Consider the following 20,389-nt stretch of genomic DNA (forward strand, 5'->3'; position numbering starts at 1 on the left):
AGTTGGTGTCAGTCGACTTTATGCACAGCAATGCTAATCCCGACTGGACCTACAGTTTAAAATGGGATCCAAACCACTTTGTGCTTCCACTGGTATCGAACCCAGGACTCCTTGATTACAAGGTGACGTCCATCGAGAAGGCTGCCAATTGTGTAATTGTATCAAGGCAACTTTCTTCAATGAACACAAGTAATTCATAATCTGTGCTGTTTGTCTACTTATAAGTGACATTCTAATCAATATTGGAATTAATTATCAAGGGTGCTATTGGACGTAAAGGGCAAGTGACATGGGCCCCTCCAGTTTGCTACTGACAGCTAATGTGCAGCTAACAGAGGCAACAGGATGCACGCCATTGAGAAGACAGACAAGTCACGTCACTCCAGCATGAAATTTTACATTTATTTGTGAAGGTTAATTTCCTACTGACATGTGTTGACTGTCACTGTGGTCAAAAAGTTGCTAACATGGACCTGATCCTGCACTTGGTCTTGGAGTGAATGTTATCATGCGGTGTTAAGAATAGCACTAACAATACTTCACACTCCTACACTCAAGAACTGTACTCTGTAAGAGATGATATCCTAAATCCACTAAATTCAATGAACACATGACAACAATATAGTTAACTTGAGCAACATTTTCTTCCCCTCTTCATCCTGCATACGCATTAATCAAAGTAATCCATAACATGTTACACTGGCCAAAAACAATGCAACTTGCCGCCAACAATATAACAAGGGAAAAAAAGTTATCTATCATCCAAAAACAAAGACTGCTAAATTTTATTTACAAGTGCTGATATGATATAACAATACATGCATGGCAAGACAGTAAAAAAAATGGCTGCCATCCAAGAGTGAAATAACATTTGCTATTTAAACTCATTCTTGACTTTTTTATACTAGACTACCTGTAAATTACTATCTTCTACGCAAAACTTGTGTCTGCTTGTACAATATGACTCAATTTAAACAATTCTAAATCTTGGAAAGAACGTAAACATTTCAAGCTAAATTTTGATACTAGTTAGTATTGAATTTTGTTGACATTTCTAACACAAAATATTTAAATATGACATGTGGTAAGATGCAACAGTAGCAATATGTATCACTGTACTTCGTAAAGGTAACTTGTTTTATATAGTACAAAAAATAGGTTTACTGCACCATAATTTAATTATGTTTCAAAACTCTTTCACTCACCCAATTGCATCACTATTTGTCTACTTTTGCATATTAAGATATAAATGTGAGCATATTATTTGTTTGATTCAAGATTAAACTTCCAATTGTATCATGTAATACAATATATTACGCTTATATTAACACGTTAATAAGGCTTCTCCATTAACTAGCAGAACTAACACATGATCAACAAATGTTCTTTCAATATATATATATATATATATATATATATATATATATATATATATATATATAAAATATATTTGGCATACTTCATCACAACCAATTCTTCAAAAGTACTGTTTGTCATTGTAAGCATTCACAAGGAATGGAAAAGCAGCTTAACACAAGAATTTAAGATTTCAACAACATATGCTTTGTGTACATTAAAAAAAAAACATTCCTCTGCTGCATGACAGATAATTATTATGTGTTCCACTAATCAGCTACTGTGAGATTAAAACAAAAGTTATAAAATAAAGCGAAGACGAAAGTAACACTAACATTAAAACACACACACACAATTTTATGTACAATTAACTTCAACCGATTGTATATAAATCTTTAAAATGTTGTTTTGAAAAAGATGAGCTAATGTTAGTACACGAATAATAACATTTTTTTTTCTTGTAGCACTCAAGGATCTACAATTAATATAGTGACCACTGCAGACAGCAGCAGGAACAGAACCTTTGTTGTTGTTTTAAGTCCACTTTCTGTACGGATAGTCTAATTGGGACTGGTCCTACAGTTTAGTGGAATCCGAACCACTGTGCAGTGTGTCCTCACTGAACAGAAATTTTGTAAATGAGGGATTATGGTAGCTATTTTAATTATCAATGGTATATTTTTCATATTCATATTTGACAGTCTTTTTTATCTGATCCACTGTGAACTGGATTTCAATTCCCTTTGCTATGCCACTGTCCATTAGAAACGCATGGAATTTTATGTGCAGAAAAAGCCTTATAAAAACATAATCACAGTTACAATGCCCTTTACACCTATTACTTCAGACAAATACAATGTATATAACTTTGGGGTATTTTTTTTCCTTTCAGAATGGTGGCCTATTTTTTTTTACCATGGTAACATTCTGAAATAAATGTCAACTACCTGTAGCAAATAAAATGATAATATGAATGCCTGGTGTAAAAAAGTTTAGGTAGTTTGGCTCACTTCTCAAGTCATTAGAGACAGTGCTGAAATTGTTCTTCGTAAGCTCATCTCATTTCAAGATTTCTTATTGAAATTTCCTTTTCTTGATGTCTTCAAAAAAGAATATACTGTTCAAAATACAACAAGATGTTTACAATACACACTGCAGCAATGTATCAGAAAAGCTACTCAAGACTGGCAACATTCTGCAAAAAGAATCATGCTAGCTTTAGTAGACTTTCAGTTTTCTGCAGCAATGTTACTAACAAATAAAATGAGGATTTGAACCTGAACTCACAATATCACCAGGATATGAAATGTAACTACAGTGGAACCCCGATTTTACGTTGCTGGATTTCACATTTTCCCACATTATACATTCAACCTTGATGGTCCTTACATAGCAAAATGCTACAAAATTTTCCTTGATTTTGCATTTTCCTGCATTTCAGGATTTTCTGGCTTGGTCCCCAGAAAAACTTAAAATTGAGGTTCCACTGTATTTTGATCAGGAAGCCCTGACAAAATCAGTAAAAGCGATTAAATCATCTTACAGTTCAAACTGAAGCAATTGTCCAATTTTACACCGAGATTGAACACTAAGCTATCCTCTCTATGTTAACAATATTTCTCGCCATCTATTCTTACAAACAACCTGTAGGGGAATAATTTCTGCATACTGGAAGCGTGAACTTATCACACAAAACAAGAAGTTCACACGGTACAGTGTGCAACAAGAAATCTCGGAAAACTATTCCATTTGGAAGACAGCACTGACAAATGCTTCAAAACCAGGTGAGGTTCGAGGGGGGGGGGGACATGCCAAACATTCATTACAAAGGATATAGAACACATCAAAGCCACTTCCATTGAAAAACAGCTCCTTTACACAAGATTAAAGCAGTGTTTACATGAATATGTGGCACGCTTCAAGAATAGTCTTGTGTTCAGAAAATGCACAATGCAGGATACGCTGAAATATTGAAACATTCAACATATATCAACTCGTGCCATTTCAATTATTGCTGCTCTTATCCAAATCTTTGTAGTGACCCAGCTTTATCCTGGTTTCAATGCACGAGACAAGAATAGTTAAAACATGGTTAGAATCTTCAGGTATGTTCATAACGAATTAAATATGATGAGGAAATTAGGAAACCAAATGTTTAAAGCACATTGTCTTGCCTTACTAAATAACTGAAAACCAAGTTATGCGATAATGTCACAATTCTGGCATTCATACCATTCCCACTCCTAAGAAGATCTTTCTTACCTTTAACAGTTGGTTCAAACAACACAGAAACCAGCAAGCTGAATCTTTATAAAGCTCGTACGTTATTTCATAACTTGAAAACTTGTCAACCATTTTTATGCCTCATTTCTAACCATTTAAGAATAATAATGGTTCACTCCTAAAGATACAGACGACAGCTAATTTCCTTGCATTACAATAATTCCATCACACATCTGGTCTATGGAATGCAAATACCACAGTAACACATGTTAGGTTTTAAAAATAAAAGTGTCATATTCACTCCTAGTTTATACAAAATATAACAAATTTTCAACTTAACCTACAGTTATCGTACAAAATTAGAATTTATTATAACATCTGAGCAATTGTTAAATAGGAAAAAAAAACATGCAACTCAACACCTTAAATATCATGAATTTTATTCGGTATTACTACAATGCCATATATGTTTTTCTAAGTTTTTAAATACTTTTTATTACAATTAAGTATAATAATAATAATGTATGTATATATATAGAAGTTAAATGAATCTTTCTTAAAGCTTGCGTATCACATACTGCTAATGATCACTTCCTGAGCCTTCAACTTTTCCAGTGAACAGTTTTTTGTTTGTTTTCTTATTACAGGTTGGCTAGCTTTCTACACCAATGAACAGAACTTCTTGATAAACATATAAGTAGGCACATGAATATATATGTATAGTTTATACTTTATTTACAGTAAAGAACTTACTTATGTTGTGATTTGTAGAACTGCGATACAACATGGTTTCATCCCTCCGGTGACAATGTTACATTTGGAAATTACAATGTACAAAAATTTAGGGAAATATTTTCACCAGAAATAATGTGAGGGAATATAATATAGTTTTCTTTAAGAAAAGAAAAAGTAGGACTGAGTTGATGTATTGATATTGGGAAATATGTTTTATTTTGCTTCCTACCACCAGTGGATACTTTTTTTGCATTTTAGTCTTTTGCAAGGTCTGAGCAAATGCCTTTCACAGAATCTAATTATGCTAGAAAGTATGCAAAATTTGATGTTTCCATTCATTTTCCACCATGTTGTGTTAAAACTTGATATTGTCATTAGATAACGATGTTATTGAACATTTGAAAGCAAAACTCTAGTAAATTGGAGCTTATAATTGGGAGTGAAATGCTTACATACTCAATCAATATTTTGAACATATTTTAAGTGTTACAATTTTCAAACATTGGTATCAGTGGACTTGGTAAGTAAGAGTACCAACATCAGTGTGGATATTGGTTCAGCCATAAAAGTAAGCAATTAAGATTCGATTCTACCCTATGTTTATATTTCATCATCATTAACGAATTCATGTACTCCAGATGTTAAGCATTTTTGCAAGTTAGGTTCTAAAGAATTGCAACTTCTCTAATCCAAAATACCGGTACATGCTGATTACTACAATAGGGTAGTAAAAAAAAAAAAAAACTAATTTCCCATCATTTACCTTTTCTGCATGTTTTGAAACGAAAAAGCTGAATTTGGTTTTGATACAACAGCAATATGTCTATCCACCCACACAAGTTGGTATGTTGGCATATAATGAATTGCCTTATTCACTTAGTGCCATTCACGTGAGATATTTTTAAATTAGAAGAATGGCATCAGTAGCATTGGAAATAGTGGGGCAAAGAATATACAATGTACATGAAAAATGACAAGATATACAGGGCTATTCTAAATTAGTTGCCTAAAAATTAACATTTGAAAATAGCAGTATGAAATTCTTTGTGTACCGCAAAACTATCATCATATCAAGTTTTCTAGCCTAGGCCAGCAGATGTCAGTCCAGAGGACTTAGGCATAACTTGGCAGGGTAAAGGGGGGCACTGGAACCACCACAAATTAAGGTGTATTCAAATTTGTAAGTGAGAGTTACTTTTGTGAACCTCCTTAGGGCCCAAGTCAGACCCACACATTCTGCTGTTTAATTTCATTTGATTAATTGAATATGTAACATACTATACAGTTGTTGAGTTGAGCTGTTCTTTTAAGTCCACTTTATGCACTGATAGCCTATCGGGACTGGACCTACAGTTTAAAGTGGGGTCCAAACCACTATGAGACTCCACCGGGTATCAAACCTGGGACCCCTTGATTACAAGGTGACAACGTTACCACTATGCTACCGGGAAGGCCCTACTGTACAGTTGTCAAGCTATTGTTACACCATGACAATACAAACAAAAAATAATGGAAAAAGGGTATACACGGACTTCATGATGATAGTACATTAACTTCTTGGAATATGTATAAAAGTTAAATTTTGGAAATAATGCTTTTACGGCTCTAGCAGGCCCTGGCACTTAGATGCCCGTTGTACCATGGAGTTAGGTTAGGTTCAGGTAACTAATTTAGAATAACCCTATATGAGACAAGGAAAGGTGAACACAGTGTCAAAGATTAATTTGCCAATCGAGCATCAGTGGGAAAAGACTGGCTATTACATTTACAAAGATAATGGCAGAAAAAGGCAGGAAATACATTGCAACGCTCATCTGATGGATTAGGTCTATTCTTGGTATATTTGCAGCCATTTTAAATTGAAAACTTCCAAAGACAGCAGAGTTGCTGACCATCTGAAACAGGTCAAATCGACATTCTTATCCAAACTGTCATGTACTAAAATTAATTAAATCTGCATCATACAAGGTGTACCTTCAATCTTACAGCATTGTTTGTAATATTTGCTTCTATGCTCTTTTAATCTTTCTGACCCATACACACAAATATCGCTACAAAACTACATTTAACATCACAGTCGTACATACAAAATAGTGCGCTTCTGACACAATCACCCTGGCTTACACATACTGGTGCAAAAAAAATTAACTATTCTTATTCAACATATTGTACGTGCACAAGTAGAAACTACAATAATAAAAAATCAACACCTACATCTATATGTAAAAAAAGAAACAAAATAAAATTACATAGTAAAATGCACAATCCATATTAATGCAGAATAAAAAGTATAAACATTCCTGCAAAACTTTCAAATCATGACAATCTTCAAAGATTCATCATGTAAACATAATCAAATTTCAAGATGGCTCACAACTTATGGGAAACAATATGAAAATGCATACAATACAAATTTCATAAACCTGTACAATGTATTCCCATATTATCGTTACTACTTAACAATATTTCAGAGCCAAGTAAAATACATTTCCTTGCGTGAAATGTGTTGCTATATCTAATCTGTGCTCTAGAACATTATTTTAAACACACACATATGTATGAAGTTAGCATATACTAGCAGAAACATGAAAAAATATCATAAGTACTGTACTACATAATTTTCTAATTCAATAAGGTACAATATATATTTAGGAACTATGTAATATGTTAAAATATTTATATAAATATATATATGTAGACATTCTCTCACACAATGCGTAGTTTGAATATATCATGTACATATTTCATATGCATTTTGCTATTGAATTACACAGCCTTTCATCGCTGACGAATCTTTCAAGTAGCAACAACAGAAATTAAAAAATATATATATGTACATATTTTAACCTGTTATATTATTCTTATAGACACCTTGAATATCATTAACACAACTCCATTACAAACATCATTGTATATTTCTGTATTATGCAGAATCAAATCAATACAACTTTATTAACAATTATGTAACTAATAAAAAAGAGCTGAAGGTTTTTCGTGCATGTGCATTGCACACAGTAAAAGTGAACTAACTAAAATTTATTACTGTCAAAGCAACTTGAACTGGTATAATAATAAAAAAAAACTTACATGACACTCCGAATGAGTTCATATCTGCAATATACTCATATATTGAACGGGTTTGTAAATGCAAGCCAAAAATGAAACTTATTCGGCTGAATGTTTATCTTCTGAATTGTTTCAACACCTGTACTGCAGAAACAAGGTAATTTCTCGTTTGAAGGGGACCACAATATTTCACTGCAATCCTTCAACTGTTCTACGGAGAGTCCCACAACTACTAAATATATTTTAAACAAGAATGAAGATGAGATATATTACTTTTTTCTATTGTTGCAAGTCTTTCTGATTGAAGGTTATAATGTCAATAGGAGGAATACATAAGACTGTGTTTTAACTGTTAAAACTGTGTTTTAAGAATGGACAAAAATTGTGCAAGCTACATTTGAATGTTCATATTGTATCCCTCATTTTTTTTTTCCAAATCACGTGATGTCACTAATGGAAACACTGCTTAGTTTCCAATATTGCCACATCATGCAGCTCATACAGACAGCATTCACACTGCACTACTCTTGAAACTCTTGAACAAGTCATGGACAGTGCATCATTTCATCACCACTGGACAACAACTGCACTTGGATCTCTCTCACAAATAGAACTCCTAAATGTAGGCTTCCAATATTACAATTTATATCACTAACTTGTGAGGGTTTTCGGTAATCAATAAATTCACTGGTTTTACAACTTTTGGAACACCCTGTATGTTTAAGATCAGCATCCATAGAAATGAGAACTATCAACCAAGGATTTCAAAAATGAACTTGCAGGAGTAAAATACAGACGGCAAAAACTGCATGCGTGTGTGTCTTCTGAAGCCTTCTGCATTGTTACTTGATTAATGCACAAAACAAGTAGTAAATATGGGGGGGGAGGATATATGCTGAATTTGAGTATTTTAAAATACCTTTAGCTTCAACAAGAATACTTCTACTGAAAAAAAATATAGTATGAAGAATTAAGAATTCAAATGTACCCCTGAATGTGGAAGCAAAAAGAAAAAAAAGTGTATAAATACATACAATACTCTATAAAACTACAAAAGTAACAAGTCCATAAAATAATACTTTAATAAATCTCTTAGTGAAAAAAAATGACACCATGAATGCAGTAATATTTCCATCATTTCAACAAAAAAACATATTCCATTCCCTTATCCAAAGTTTGAGTATAAAGCTGATTAACAAAGAAAATATAAATACGGAGAATAGCAAGCAAGTTCCAACGAGGATGGTGGCAGTGGCCACTGAAAGTAATCGAAAAAAAAAAAACAGCTTTGCAGATAAAAGTGAGTCCTAGTTTCTCCGTATTTATAAACTACCACGTTCTCTTTTCCCAAATATGAAAGACAATATGTATACTAATCCTGCAATACTACATAGAAAAATAGCTAAAATACTATCTGCTTACATACAGAGCAAGGAAAAAAGCTTATTACAATCCCTTGTACGTATAAGCTCAAGCAATAGTCATGTGCATCACACACACATAAGAAGCAGTAACAATTTTATCCAATAACGTAACATTAATCGCAAGTAAAATTTTCGACGATATAATAAAATTAAGTTCCAGTGACATTTTGCAAGATAAAAATGCAAATTCCAACCACAAAACAAGCGTTCAACCCCGTTTCACTTCAGGTTTGTCTTGATTAATATCCCCAAATTCAAAGTTAAAAACTATAATATGGAAACAAAAATTTTCACTTCACGTTTGCCTTGATTAAAATCCCCAAATACAAAGTTACAAAACTATAATATGTAAACAAAAATAAAACTCTTCAAGTTTTATCAAAGTGGTAGTGCAGAAGGGAGAATAAAGTCCAGTAGCTCCATCGTTACCATTCATCTCTGCAGAAGATATGAAGAAGTGCATAATGAATGTGATGAAAGAAGAAGCAGATGTAGAGAAAAATGGACAAGGAGGACGGAACTGATGAAGACATGTCAGAATTGCTGCATTAACCTTTCCCTATCTTCAGCATATCATCATTTAATTTTTAAGTTAGCATTACATCCAAGAAGGTCTCGTTTAGATACGGAACATGCAAATATCGGCCTCAAGTTTGCTAATGGTCTAGCACATTTCTAATTCAAACTGATGTCTCTTATGTTCAGAGGCATTTTTCCAATTGTCCGAACAATGTTTTACTTTCCTTAGTGTCATAAGTAAACAGGAAGGGCTGACGAAAGTCATCAATGATAAGATGAAGATAAACAGCTACATGATGGAAAAAGTAGATGTGGAGATTCATGATGTAGACACTGCGGTTAAAAATTATCAAAATTTAAAGACTCCTGGACCAGCAATTGAGCAACAAAGCAAGCAGTTAAGAAAATGGAGAAAGCCAGGTCATATCTACCTTGAGAGCTGATCGTTTATATCAGCAGGTGCCAAAATGGACTGAATTATCCATAATTGTAAATCAGTTCTGGAGGTATGACGTACACACATTTTTTTCACGAGTGCAAATAAACTAATAATTGTTCACTTTAACGAAACTATCACATATGAGTAGCTCTTATTATTAACATTACAATAATGTTTATGACATTATAGTAAACTGACTTATGAAGAATACATTCTCATTATAACATCTTAATGATCATCTACATTCAAGTTATGAATGTAAATGAAGTGATATATGTACTGGAAATATACATAATTTTTTTTTTAGTGTGTGAATGACACAGCTACACAACAAGGTGAGATATAAACACTCTCACAAACCAGAAAAAGGGGGCAGAGAAAGAAGATACTTGTATACAAGTAACAATAATTTACAAGTATGGGCAAATCAGCCCATGGCTGTATCCAAAGATAAAACTAAATGCTACCAAAGAGAGTTAGGCATTAAAATATAAATGTACCAAATACAATGCAATCATTATTTCCTATATAAATAAAATATTATCCATGGCACTGCCACCTACATAAAATAGAACCAACGAACAACTACAAGGAAATTTAATAACTAAAAACTCTCATATTACAGTGTGCATAGTTTGCAGCAGAAAAACCTTCAGCGAAATACACACATAAGAAGTATAAAAAGAGAAAAACTAATACAAGTAAATCAGTATCATTAAAACAAAACAAAACGAGTATAGTACACGCTTTTAAACTCAACACTTTTTTTTTGTATGATCCACATACAAGTGTACATTACAGCCCGCAAATCCCTGATTTCAGATGCAAGCACACAAGCTCACAAAAATAAAAAATAATAATATTAACATGTAAGTCCATCATTTCTAAAACTCTACAGATATATGCATATGCACATATATACGCACGAGTGCACGTAAATGATGCATGCATGAAGTTACCAGAACAACTACTTTTGCTAAACAATTAAGCTGGTTTATACTACGTGTGTCTAACACTTGCTCATGTAAAGATTCACAGCCGCCTACTCCCTCACGTACGTTACGGGATTCTGAACACAATATCTTGAACAGATAGTACTGCATGTACAATCTGGATTTTAAAAAAAAGCATCAACCACAAACCTCCCATCAATGAAAAAAAGGCTTCTGTTTACATGTCAGTGATTCCTCCATCTGGCACGCCACTCTTCACCTTCTCCAGCACTTTGTTTACGAAGTCTGTCGTGTGACCAGCAATCCTCACCTCTGAAAAGAATAGTAAATGACGTTTAGGACCAAGATTTATTTTAATGGTAGTTTCAAAGGCATTCCTGCTCATTTTGGCAAATCAAATTTCCTTACTTTTACATATACTCTGAACCCATCCACATATCTACCATATTTACGCATATAATGCACACCCTGGTTTTTAATGGGTAAAAGTGCAATTATATCTTGTATATATAATGCATAATACAATTCAGGTTCAAGACATAGCTTTCTTAGTTGCAGCTTGTAAAGCTGTTGGTACACCGATCAAAAGCGAATGACTTCACACCTATTCAGTGAGTCACCTGTTGCTATGTCGACCAAGAGGAGAACATCGTCTTGTGTATGCACAGAGTCACAAACCCACGCCACCTGTGCATCTGCAGCACTCAGGAAGTTATTTTCTATTATTTCTTGCCCGACAAATACCACTGATACACATCCCATGTGACAGGAGATGCCAGAATGGCGCCGTTTCTCTTGGTGTTGCAAAACGTTCCGTTTCAAAGTAAAAAATAGTGGGAATGGAACAGGCTGCACATCCCGTTCAATGTGCAACGTGTAAGGATGTGATGCAATGCTTTTTCATACCCATGCAAGATATATTCTTCAGTAATTTCCCCCATAAACAAACCCTTTTTTGTTACATCTTAGAGCAACTTGTACTAAGTATGGACAAAGAGGCTTTCCCTGGTGAAAAAAAAACTATAAGACTTCAGTGTGCTAATGGGGTCCATTTTCATCAGTGAACCGAACCAAATGGAACCCATCAAGATGGTGCAAATGTAAGTTCAGCACGTAAAAAGCAGCAGCTGAAAGTGTAAAACATCACTACTCATGGCAGAATGCTTCAAAGTTTCATGTAAACTGGTTGAATAGTTTGCAAGTTTATTCCACTACAACTTCCACATCTGCAGGTAACAAGAAAAAAAAAACATTCAATATCCTGGGAATTGGGATGTGGCAGTAAAATGTATACCTACTACGGACTATTCATTAGGTTTTATGAGTTAAGCCAGCCTCTCACGGCAGTTAGGTACGTCTTCACTTTCTGACCCACCTCCAACTGAAAACTATTATAAGTTTTATTAATTCTTCACTTCGCGAAGGCAGCAAAAGGGGTCTCACACGATCCTCAAGAATTCATCTTTAAAAATAGCGACTGCACAAACACCACTTCACAAGTTTAGTTGCTATTAACTGTTGAAGATAAGGGAAAACAATGTTTTCTCTTAAGAGAACAACATTGGCTCTGTTGAAAAAATGCATCACATGTAACCCGTAGCAGTGAATGTGAGTAAATAACATATGTTTTTCCCGTAGCAGTGAATGTGAGTAAATAACATATGTTTTTCCCGTAGCAGTGAATGTGAGTAAATAACATATGTTTTTTCAAGTTGATATACCACTTCACGGACGGCCGGTTGCATTACCCGTATATTACGATAGAAGTTGCATCTTCTAATGAAAACCTTGTCCGCACGGTTTTGAAATTTATTCCCCAAAACGAACTACTCAAATAAATTACATAAGCTTCACAACATTCAAAATGCAAAAATTGTGGTGTTTACATTAAGTTACCATATTTTATTTATATTACATTGACACTTCTTTGCTCTTAAAATACTTATTGTATGTACATATGTGGCTGTTCAGTGTTCATTTCAAAATAGTATACAGTCGAATCCCGATTTTACATTTTCTAGCATTATACATTCAATTTTGATGGACCCAACATAGTAAAATGTTATGAAATTTTCCTCGATTTTACATTTTCCCGTATTTTAAGTTTTTTAAGCTTGGTCCCCTGAAAAATGTAAAATCAAGGTTTCACTGGTGTCAGTTGTGAAAATTTAGACATGAGAACTATTTATTAAAAACAATAATAATTAGTAGACTCTTCACTCAACAAATAAAATGTTCCCCTCAATCACTTATATAGTTGTATTGGTCAAATGTTGTTTTTTCCTTCTTTAAGCTGCCTTGAATAATCAGTGAAACATCTATTGCCCTTCTTCTTCTTCCTACTTCAGTTGGCCAGTGCGCTCCTCAAATCTGATTAGTAGTTCTATGGTCTTAACAATGGATTTAAAGACTGATTCTAATTCAGTCGGGAACTGAAGAGAAAGCTCTCACATGATCTTCAGGTAACGAAGCTAGGAGTCGATCAGGAAGTAAAGACGGACCTAACTGCCATGTGACACTGGCTTTAGTCAGAAACTGCACTAGGTGGAAAAAGTAAAAATTTGCACATTCGTGATTTTGGCATTGGTGTGACGATATGTACTAACTCTGCATAAATACACACAAAGTTCATAAATATGGGTGAATCTGTAACATCGTACCAGGTAATAGATTCATATTGATAATAACTTGCAGATAAATCTCAAGTTACCAAAGTGCTTGCAATAATTTGAGGGGTATACTTTGAAGAACTAGGGAGTTCCTAAAAATTTGAAATGGGGAAAAGGGGTCAAATAATCCATTGATGGATAGGTTTCTTAATTTCAAGAAAATTTTGCAGGAAACATTTTTTATACAGGCCACTGTATTCAAATTTCCTGTAAAAAAAACAAACTTATCCACATGTTTAAACCCTACAAATTTGTTTTTACCCATCAAATATTATTTCAACAGTACAGAAAGAATTCCAAACACCATTCCCACTCAATACTATTTCTTCCTGATTAACCCAATATTCTCGATATATACTCTGTCTGAGAAATGTGTGGAGCGAGCGAACGAAAGTAAGTTCCTGTGCAAGAACTGACTCGACCAATGAATATGTGCATGTTAAGAGTTTTATGAACAGATAGTTTAATTGGGACTGGATCTGCAATGGGATCGGAGCCAGTATGTGCCTCCACTGGGTATCGAACCAGGAACCCCTTGGTTACGAGGTGACAACTTTACCACTACACCATTGGAGACGCCCTGAATAAGTGCAAGGGAACAGGTTTGAGTTCGAGGGGGGGGGGGCAATGCAGGTACCAGTTATTTGCATCAGCATGTACAGCTTCATCCCCCCCCCTCCCACTTGCTTTCTTCCTTCATGAACTGTTATGTGTAGCCTTGCTCTAGACATTCCAGATATATAGATTAGCTTATTTATTGTTTGCGCCTGTCCATAGCAACAAGGACAAGCCACCAACCAGGCCCCTACTTTTAGCATTAATTGTTTTATAAAACTCCAATTAGTATTCAAACCTTCCACTCACTGGATTTGTAGCATATTACTCTAACCACTGTCACAGCAGCACACAAGTTAGTAATGTAAATAATAATATAGGGGCATGCATATTATGTTTTTGACGAAAACACGGAATGTGAAATAACACACACATTCTAATGTTAATTTTTCAAGTTTCTGAAAGGTGTGAGGTGCATTTTCCTATCCTGTTTTGTCACAAAAATGATGCGAAATGAACTGCAAAATGCGAAATATACTCTTAAACACAAAATTTACCGTTTATATACTAGGGATGGGACCGATTAATCAGTACTCTATCGGTATCGGCCGATATAGGCATATCAGTTTATCGGTAAAATCACCGATTATTTTACCGATCCAATATATCGATAAATATCTTATAATTTAGTGCAAAATTGTGCCTTTTGGAATTTTTATGGATAATCTAGATGCTTTTTAAAAAAGTAATTGTCTAAATATTCAAATTCTTTTGCACTGCAGTCGCCTCGAAACACATATTTATTAAGGAGACCAATGAACATTTCAGGTTCTTCATGGATCATTTCTAATTTTATATCGGATCGGTAGAATATCGGGTATCGGTAAATTTTATATCGGTACTTTATCGGTATTGGCCAAAATTTCATATCGGCCCATCCCTATTATATACAGACACGACACTTTCTGAAGTCTGAAGTATCCTGTGTGTTATGCAATTTACGGAAAATTGATCAATTCTGCTTTAAATATTTGAGAAGCAAAAATGGACTACTTTATACAGAAGGGATATGTTTATTTTGTGTAATAGTGGAGTTTTTATATCAAATTTGGGATTATATTCACATTTTCAAAAACCAAAATGTCATTTTATATGGCACTTTTTCACCGCTATTACAGCGAAATTTCATTTTATTTACCACTTTTGAACCCGAAATTTACTGTTTTTGTACCGAAATTTTGTTTTTTTATTTACCAAAAATATGTGCCTCTAATAAGAGATCTATACTTTATTTAGTAACTTACTTGTAGCCCCTTTCATTAATTTCTCCACGAACTTTAACACTTCTTCCGGATTCTGAGCATTCTCCTGAGTGCACTTGGCAGCCACCAACTGCTTCATCTGCTCTATGGCGTGGATAAGTCTCCCTGCAGGACAAAAACAAAAGGAAATGACACACTGTTTAACTAATTCCCACCTAGAATAAAAACAAAATCAAACAAAGTTTACTCCACCAGCTGTTACCAACAGTATCAACCCATATCAAAGATATCAATACCAGAAAGTAGTCGTTATCATTTAACCCCTTGAGTGTGGAATTTCCTGCACAAGTCACTACTTGAAAATGTAGGTCCTTTTAGCAGAATTCCACTGAATAAAATTAACTGAAAAAACACTACTATTTGCCTGCCTTCCTCTTTCATGCAGTATTTTTGTATATACTTGCTTCCACATTCCACAACAAATATAAATAATACACAAATACAATAATACAAACATTTACGTACTTCAGGTTTAGGCAGAATAAATCTTTCTGCTGTGGAAGCCTGTGAAACAAGTGCAACCCGATGTCCACACTACACAAACTTCACTTTTGAGCAGTGCTGGATCTATAAGCCGCAAAACCCCTCAGTGCGGTATATGCTTATGTAAAAAATAAACTTAGTTACTCAAGGGTACAGAAACGAATACAATATAGATATACAGGTAAATGTAAAGTTAAAGTTGCCTGTGCATATAGCACCGTGCCATGAAGGCACATTTAGGGTATGGAGAAGTAGGGCCCCACATATTTTCGATGTCAGGCATCTTGAAGGTGAAATGATCAGCACCACGTTCTTTTATTATGCAGAAACTAACCCACACGAGAGCAGACAACTTTCCTTATGTCTAACATATAATCTCCTTCTATTTCATTTTCATCTTCTCCTACTGCTTCTTGCTACAGCTAGCATAATCTCTCCTAATGTGATTGTTAGGTTCTAAACATCTGAGTGAATATATATGCCACAGCAGTCGAAGGAGGAACTCAAATAGTTTTTTTTTAACACCTACAAATGTTCAATGTATGCACCACAGGTGACACGGCACGCATCAACACGATAGGAACGCAAACAGTTTGTGTGTGCACGTCTTGCATGTTTAGTTAAGCTGAGAGTTCATATCCCTGCTGCTAGGCGACACTCAAATCACCCTCACTCACAGTGTCTTGTGCAATGTTTTAGTCCCCAAAAACTCGGGACCTTACACCATGACTTCTTTTTTGTGGGGTTTCATCAAAAACAGGGTATTTGTCTCACCGATGACGCTTCATATCGCAGTCCTAAGGGAGTGTCTTAACACAACAGGGCCATGTTGATGCGAGTGTTGCAAGAAGTAGACTATCATGTTGATGCGTGCCGTGTTACCCATCGTGCATACATTGAACATTTGTAGGTGTTAAAACACTGAGTTCCTCGTTCGTTCTGGACTGGTTTCATTAACGTAAGTTGAATACTTTACTTGCAATAATTTTTTGTAACCCCTCAAGAATTTTTTTAAACACCCAGCATACACCATCCACACTTAAGGGGCGAATCAGCGATATCCACTGATACTTTTGAAGAATCATTGCATTCAATGCAGTAAACAAAACACCAACTGGGAATTCAGAGTCCAAAGATATGGGAATTATACAATCATTACTAGGGGCATGCATATTTCGTTTTTGACGAAAAAACGAAATTTGAAAAAACACATTGTAGTGTTAATTTTTCATGTTTTTGAAAGGTGTGAGGTGCATTTTGTGACCATATTTTGTCACGAAATAATGCGAAATGAACTGCAAAAAGCGAAATTAACTCTTAAACACGAAATTAAGGGTTTATTCACAGCCGTGACACCTTCCGAGGTCTGAATTATCCTGAGAGTTATGCAATTCCCGGAAAATTGATTAATTCTGCTGTTAATATTGGAGAAGCAAAAATGGACTCCTTTACACAGAAATAAACTTAATACTCTGATTACTACATAAATGTGCTACTAGAAGTGAAATGTTAATTCTGTGGAATAAGTGTAGTTTTTAAATCAAATTTAGGATTATTTTCACAATTTTAAAACCAATGTGTCTTTTTATATACCACTTTTCATCCATTTTTTCACCGCTATAACACCGATATTTTATTTTATTTACCGCTTTTGAACCCGAAATTGACTCAGTTTTTGTACCGAAATTTTGCCTTTTTATTTACCAAAAATATGTGCCTCTAATCATTACTCATATTGATTAGCATTGCTGGTCAAAAGCACACTTCATAACTGTTATAATATTCTCATTAGGTTGATCAATGTGATTGATTCCTGTTGTTTAGCGTTGTTTTTCTGCCACTATTGCCTAATCGCAATGATGAGGATGATGATAATATGATGAAAGTGATGAAGGGATGCTCACAAAGAACACCCATACCCAGAATGGGATTCGAACCTGTGGCTCTCATATCTTAGCATGCTGTACTAACCACTCAGCCACAAATTGATTCCTAAAAATTAGGACTAGAACAATATAAATCTTTTACAGATACCGATCAGTACAAAATGTACTTAATACTGACACAAGACCAGATTTAAAATTAGAAATACAGAGGAACCTCGATTCTAAGCATTTCAAAGGATCAAACTGAGAAAAAAAACTTAAAAAGCAGAAAAATGTAAAATCGAGGAAAATTTTATAACATTTTGCTATGTTGGGCCATCAAGATAGAATGTATAATGCAGAAAAATGTAAAGTCCGTGAACACAAAATCAGGGTTCCACTGTATTCCTTCAAAAAACGAATTTGTAAATTTTATATCAGTCCATCCTTAACCCTTTGTCATCTGCATCCTTATCGCAGCACAAATGCCCGAAAACCAACATTATTTACGTGAATTATTCATGCAAATCGAGGTTGAATTACACTAGCACTTACTGGAGATCAGGTGAAATATATAAGAATACAAACATGTCCATTTCGAACATTTTTATCAGCTATTAAAAGGAAAGTGAAAAGTAAATGAAAGTGTCTCATAGAATTACAATCTTAGGCTCTTGAAGCAAATGCACCAAAATACTATTCTAAAAGTATTTAAAACTTTGCCATATAATGAAGGCACTACAAAATTAACTCCCCATTCACAAAATTATCAAAGTATTTTCCAAAATGTTCAACATATTTTTCAAAAAATTTTAACATATTTTTCAATTGAAATCGTTCAACTTATATTGGCGTAGAAGGGAACAATTTGTTCCAAAACTCTCTGTCAAAATCTTACTGACTCGCAGAAAAAACAATCAAATGTAGAAAACGCACCTCGAAGAAACTTACAAAATATTTTTAAAATGGTCAAATCTCAATTTGTTACTTGTACTCTTACGAGGTATACGTAAGAAAAGACATACTGACTCAAATATAAGGAACCGAATGATGTTTGTAATTTTCAATATCGTTATCTTGACAATTCCAACATTTTGTATGGGTACTGCAATGGTGTTATTCTTCTTATTTCCACCAAATTCATAGCTGGCATGCTGTGATTTAAGATACGAAACGTTCCCACGTACGGTACTGCAGTGCTGCCAAATGGGGAGGGGGGTCATTTGAGAGGAGTGTAAGCAACCGAAAGAACGACAGAAAAAAGGTGCCAACGCCTCTATGTTTTCGGGGGAGTAGTATAGATAAGTTACCTAGTGTTTTGCCGACAATTAATGCGCTGGTAAGGAAATTAATTCAAAATTTTTAAAAAGGCAGCACTTAGTGCTGCTGCGTGGGTTACGGAGGGTTAATAAATATTTATTAGAATATATTATAACAAAGAAAAACTTACTGTGTTCATGCTCCAGCCCATACAACTTCAACTTATTCGCCTCATGCTGGGCTTTCTTTTTTAGACGGCAAGCTCTGAAAATATACAACAAATAAAAACATGAAACAATATTGTGTACAAAACATTTTGTGTTCCCCTGTTGCAAATTTCGTAGTTTTCTTCTGGTTAATTCCAAACGCTCACTGAGGATACAGCATCTGTGAATGAAATGAATAAAGGCAGTGAGCCTATGAAACTATGAAATTCGCAGCAGGGGAAACACGAAATTTCTCATACACAATAGTAAACCCACATGTACTGCATTAGGCCATTGCAAAATTATTTTTTTTCGATAGTTTCTTGTACACCCCTGCCATATTGTTACTTTCATTGAAACATAATCGCCTGCAAATTTTCAGGTCTGTAGGCCATGTTTTGACCCCCGCCCACCTCAAAAATAGTTGTCTGTTCTGTTGTTTGTAATTGTATATACTTTGTTCATTTTACGGACATTGACAACATGGCAACAAGTTGTAACCTTTTATCTTTTTATTTTATAGGTTGTAACCAAGGCAGAAATGAGTGAAAATATGGGAAAAGAACCACTTCATGAATCAGTTCCTTCAATTTCATCCACACCAAACCACCCGGTACTTAGAAAGGATGATAGAGAAGTGTCTGAAGTGTGGCTCTTAAGTAATTTACTGCAAGATTTGACCCCAAAAAAAAGATCTCAACTGCCCACCAATGGGGATGTGCTTCGCTACTTTGTTTTTCTCAATCGTGGACCCATACAGAAAGATAAAAGGGACGATGTTATAAAATTCGTTATCCTGAAGGCAGAAAAGTTTTGAGAGCTTTCTGGCATTCCAGTGATGCCTGTCAGAGCGAGACATTCCAAAGCAAAACTCAATAAATTAATTGTGCAATACGAAAATCTTCGGAAACATAAAACAAGGAAGAACTTCCCAGTGAGAGTGAAAGCTTTCTCAAATCTCTTCTTCTACTCTTTGACATAGCACATGCCAATGCTATTTCTATTATAGAACATGACAGATGTAGGAATAGAAAAATTATTCTGGAAGATGTGCAATTCTTAGAAGATCAAAGATCATGTCGAAAAATGGAGTTAGGTGTTTTTGATAAGACATACTTTGCAAAAGCTATGAGGAAACTATCTCATAACGATAAAGAAATTGAGCGTGCTGCGAGGGAGAAGCGTCGCCAAGAAGAAGCTTCAACCAAGACAAACATAAACACAAGTACTAGCGTAGAATTTGATAAAGTTGGTAGCCTTGATTCAAGTGATTCGGATGGCTTGGATGCTGAACCTGATGCAATTGAAGATTCT

General features: G+C 34.6%; 1 protein-coding gene across 3 annotated transcripts in view; it reads right to left on the minus strand.

Annotated features, from left to right (window-relative positions):
• Positions 1-1,456: 1,456 nt before the first annotated feature.
• The window catches only part of REPTOR (repressed by TOR), a 34,088-nt gene continuing 15,155 nt past the window's right edge, over positions 1,457-20,389 (minus strand). For all 3 annotated transcript variants that reach the window (XM_083143199.1, XM_083143197.1, XM_083143198.1), the window contains exons 6-8: positions 19,060-19,133; positions 15,244-15,366; positions 1,457-11,027 (exon numbers count right to left, since the gene is read on the minus strand). In XM_083143199.1, coding sequence (XP_082999325.1) covers positions 10,933-11,027; positions 15,244-15,366; positions 19,060-19,133 — 292 coding nt within the window. In that variant the 3' untranslated portion in view covers positions 1,457-10,932. The remainder of the gene's footprint in view (positions 11,028-15,243; positions 15,367-19,059; positions 19,134-20,389) is intronic.

The sequence above is a fragment of the Lepisma saccharinum genome, chromosome 21 (assembly GCF_977018435.1).
Source record: "Lepisma saccharinum chromosome 21, izLepSacc3.1, whole genome shotgun sequence".
Lineage (NCBI taxonomy): Eukaryota > Metazoa > Arthropoda > Insecta > Zygentoma > Lepismatidae > Lepisma > Lepisma saccharinum.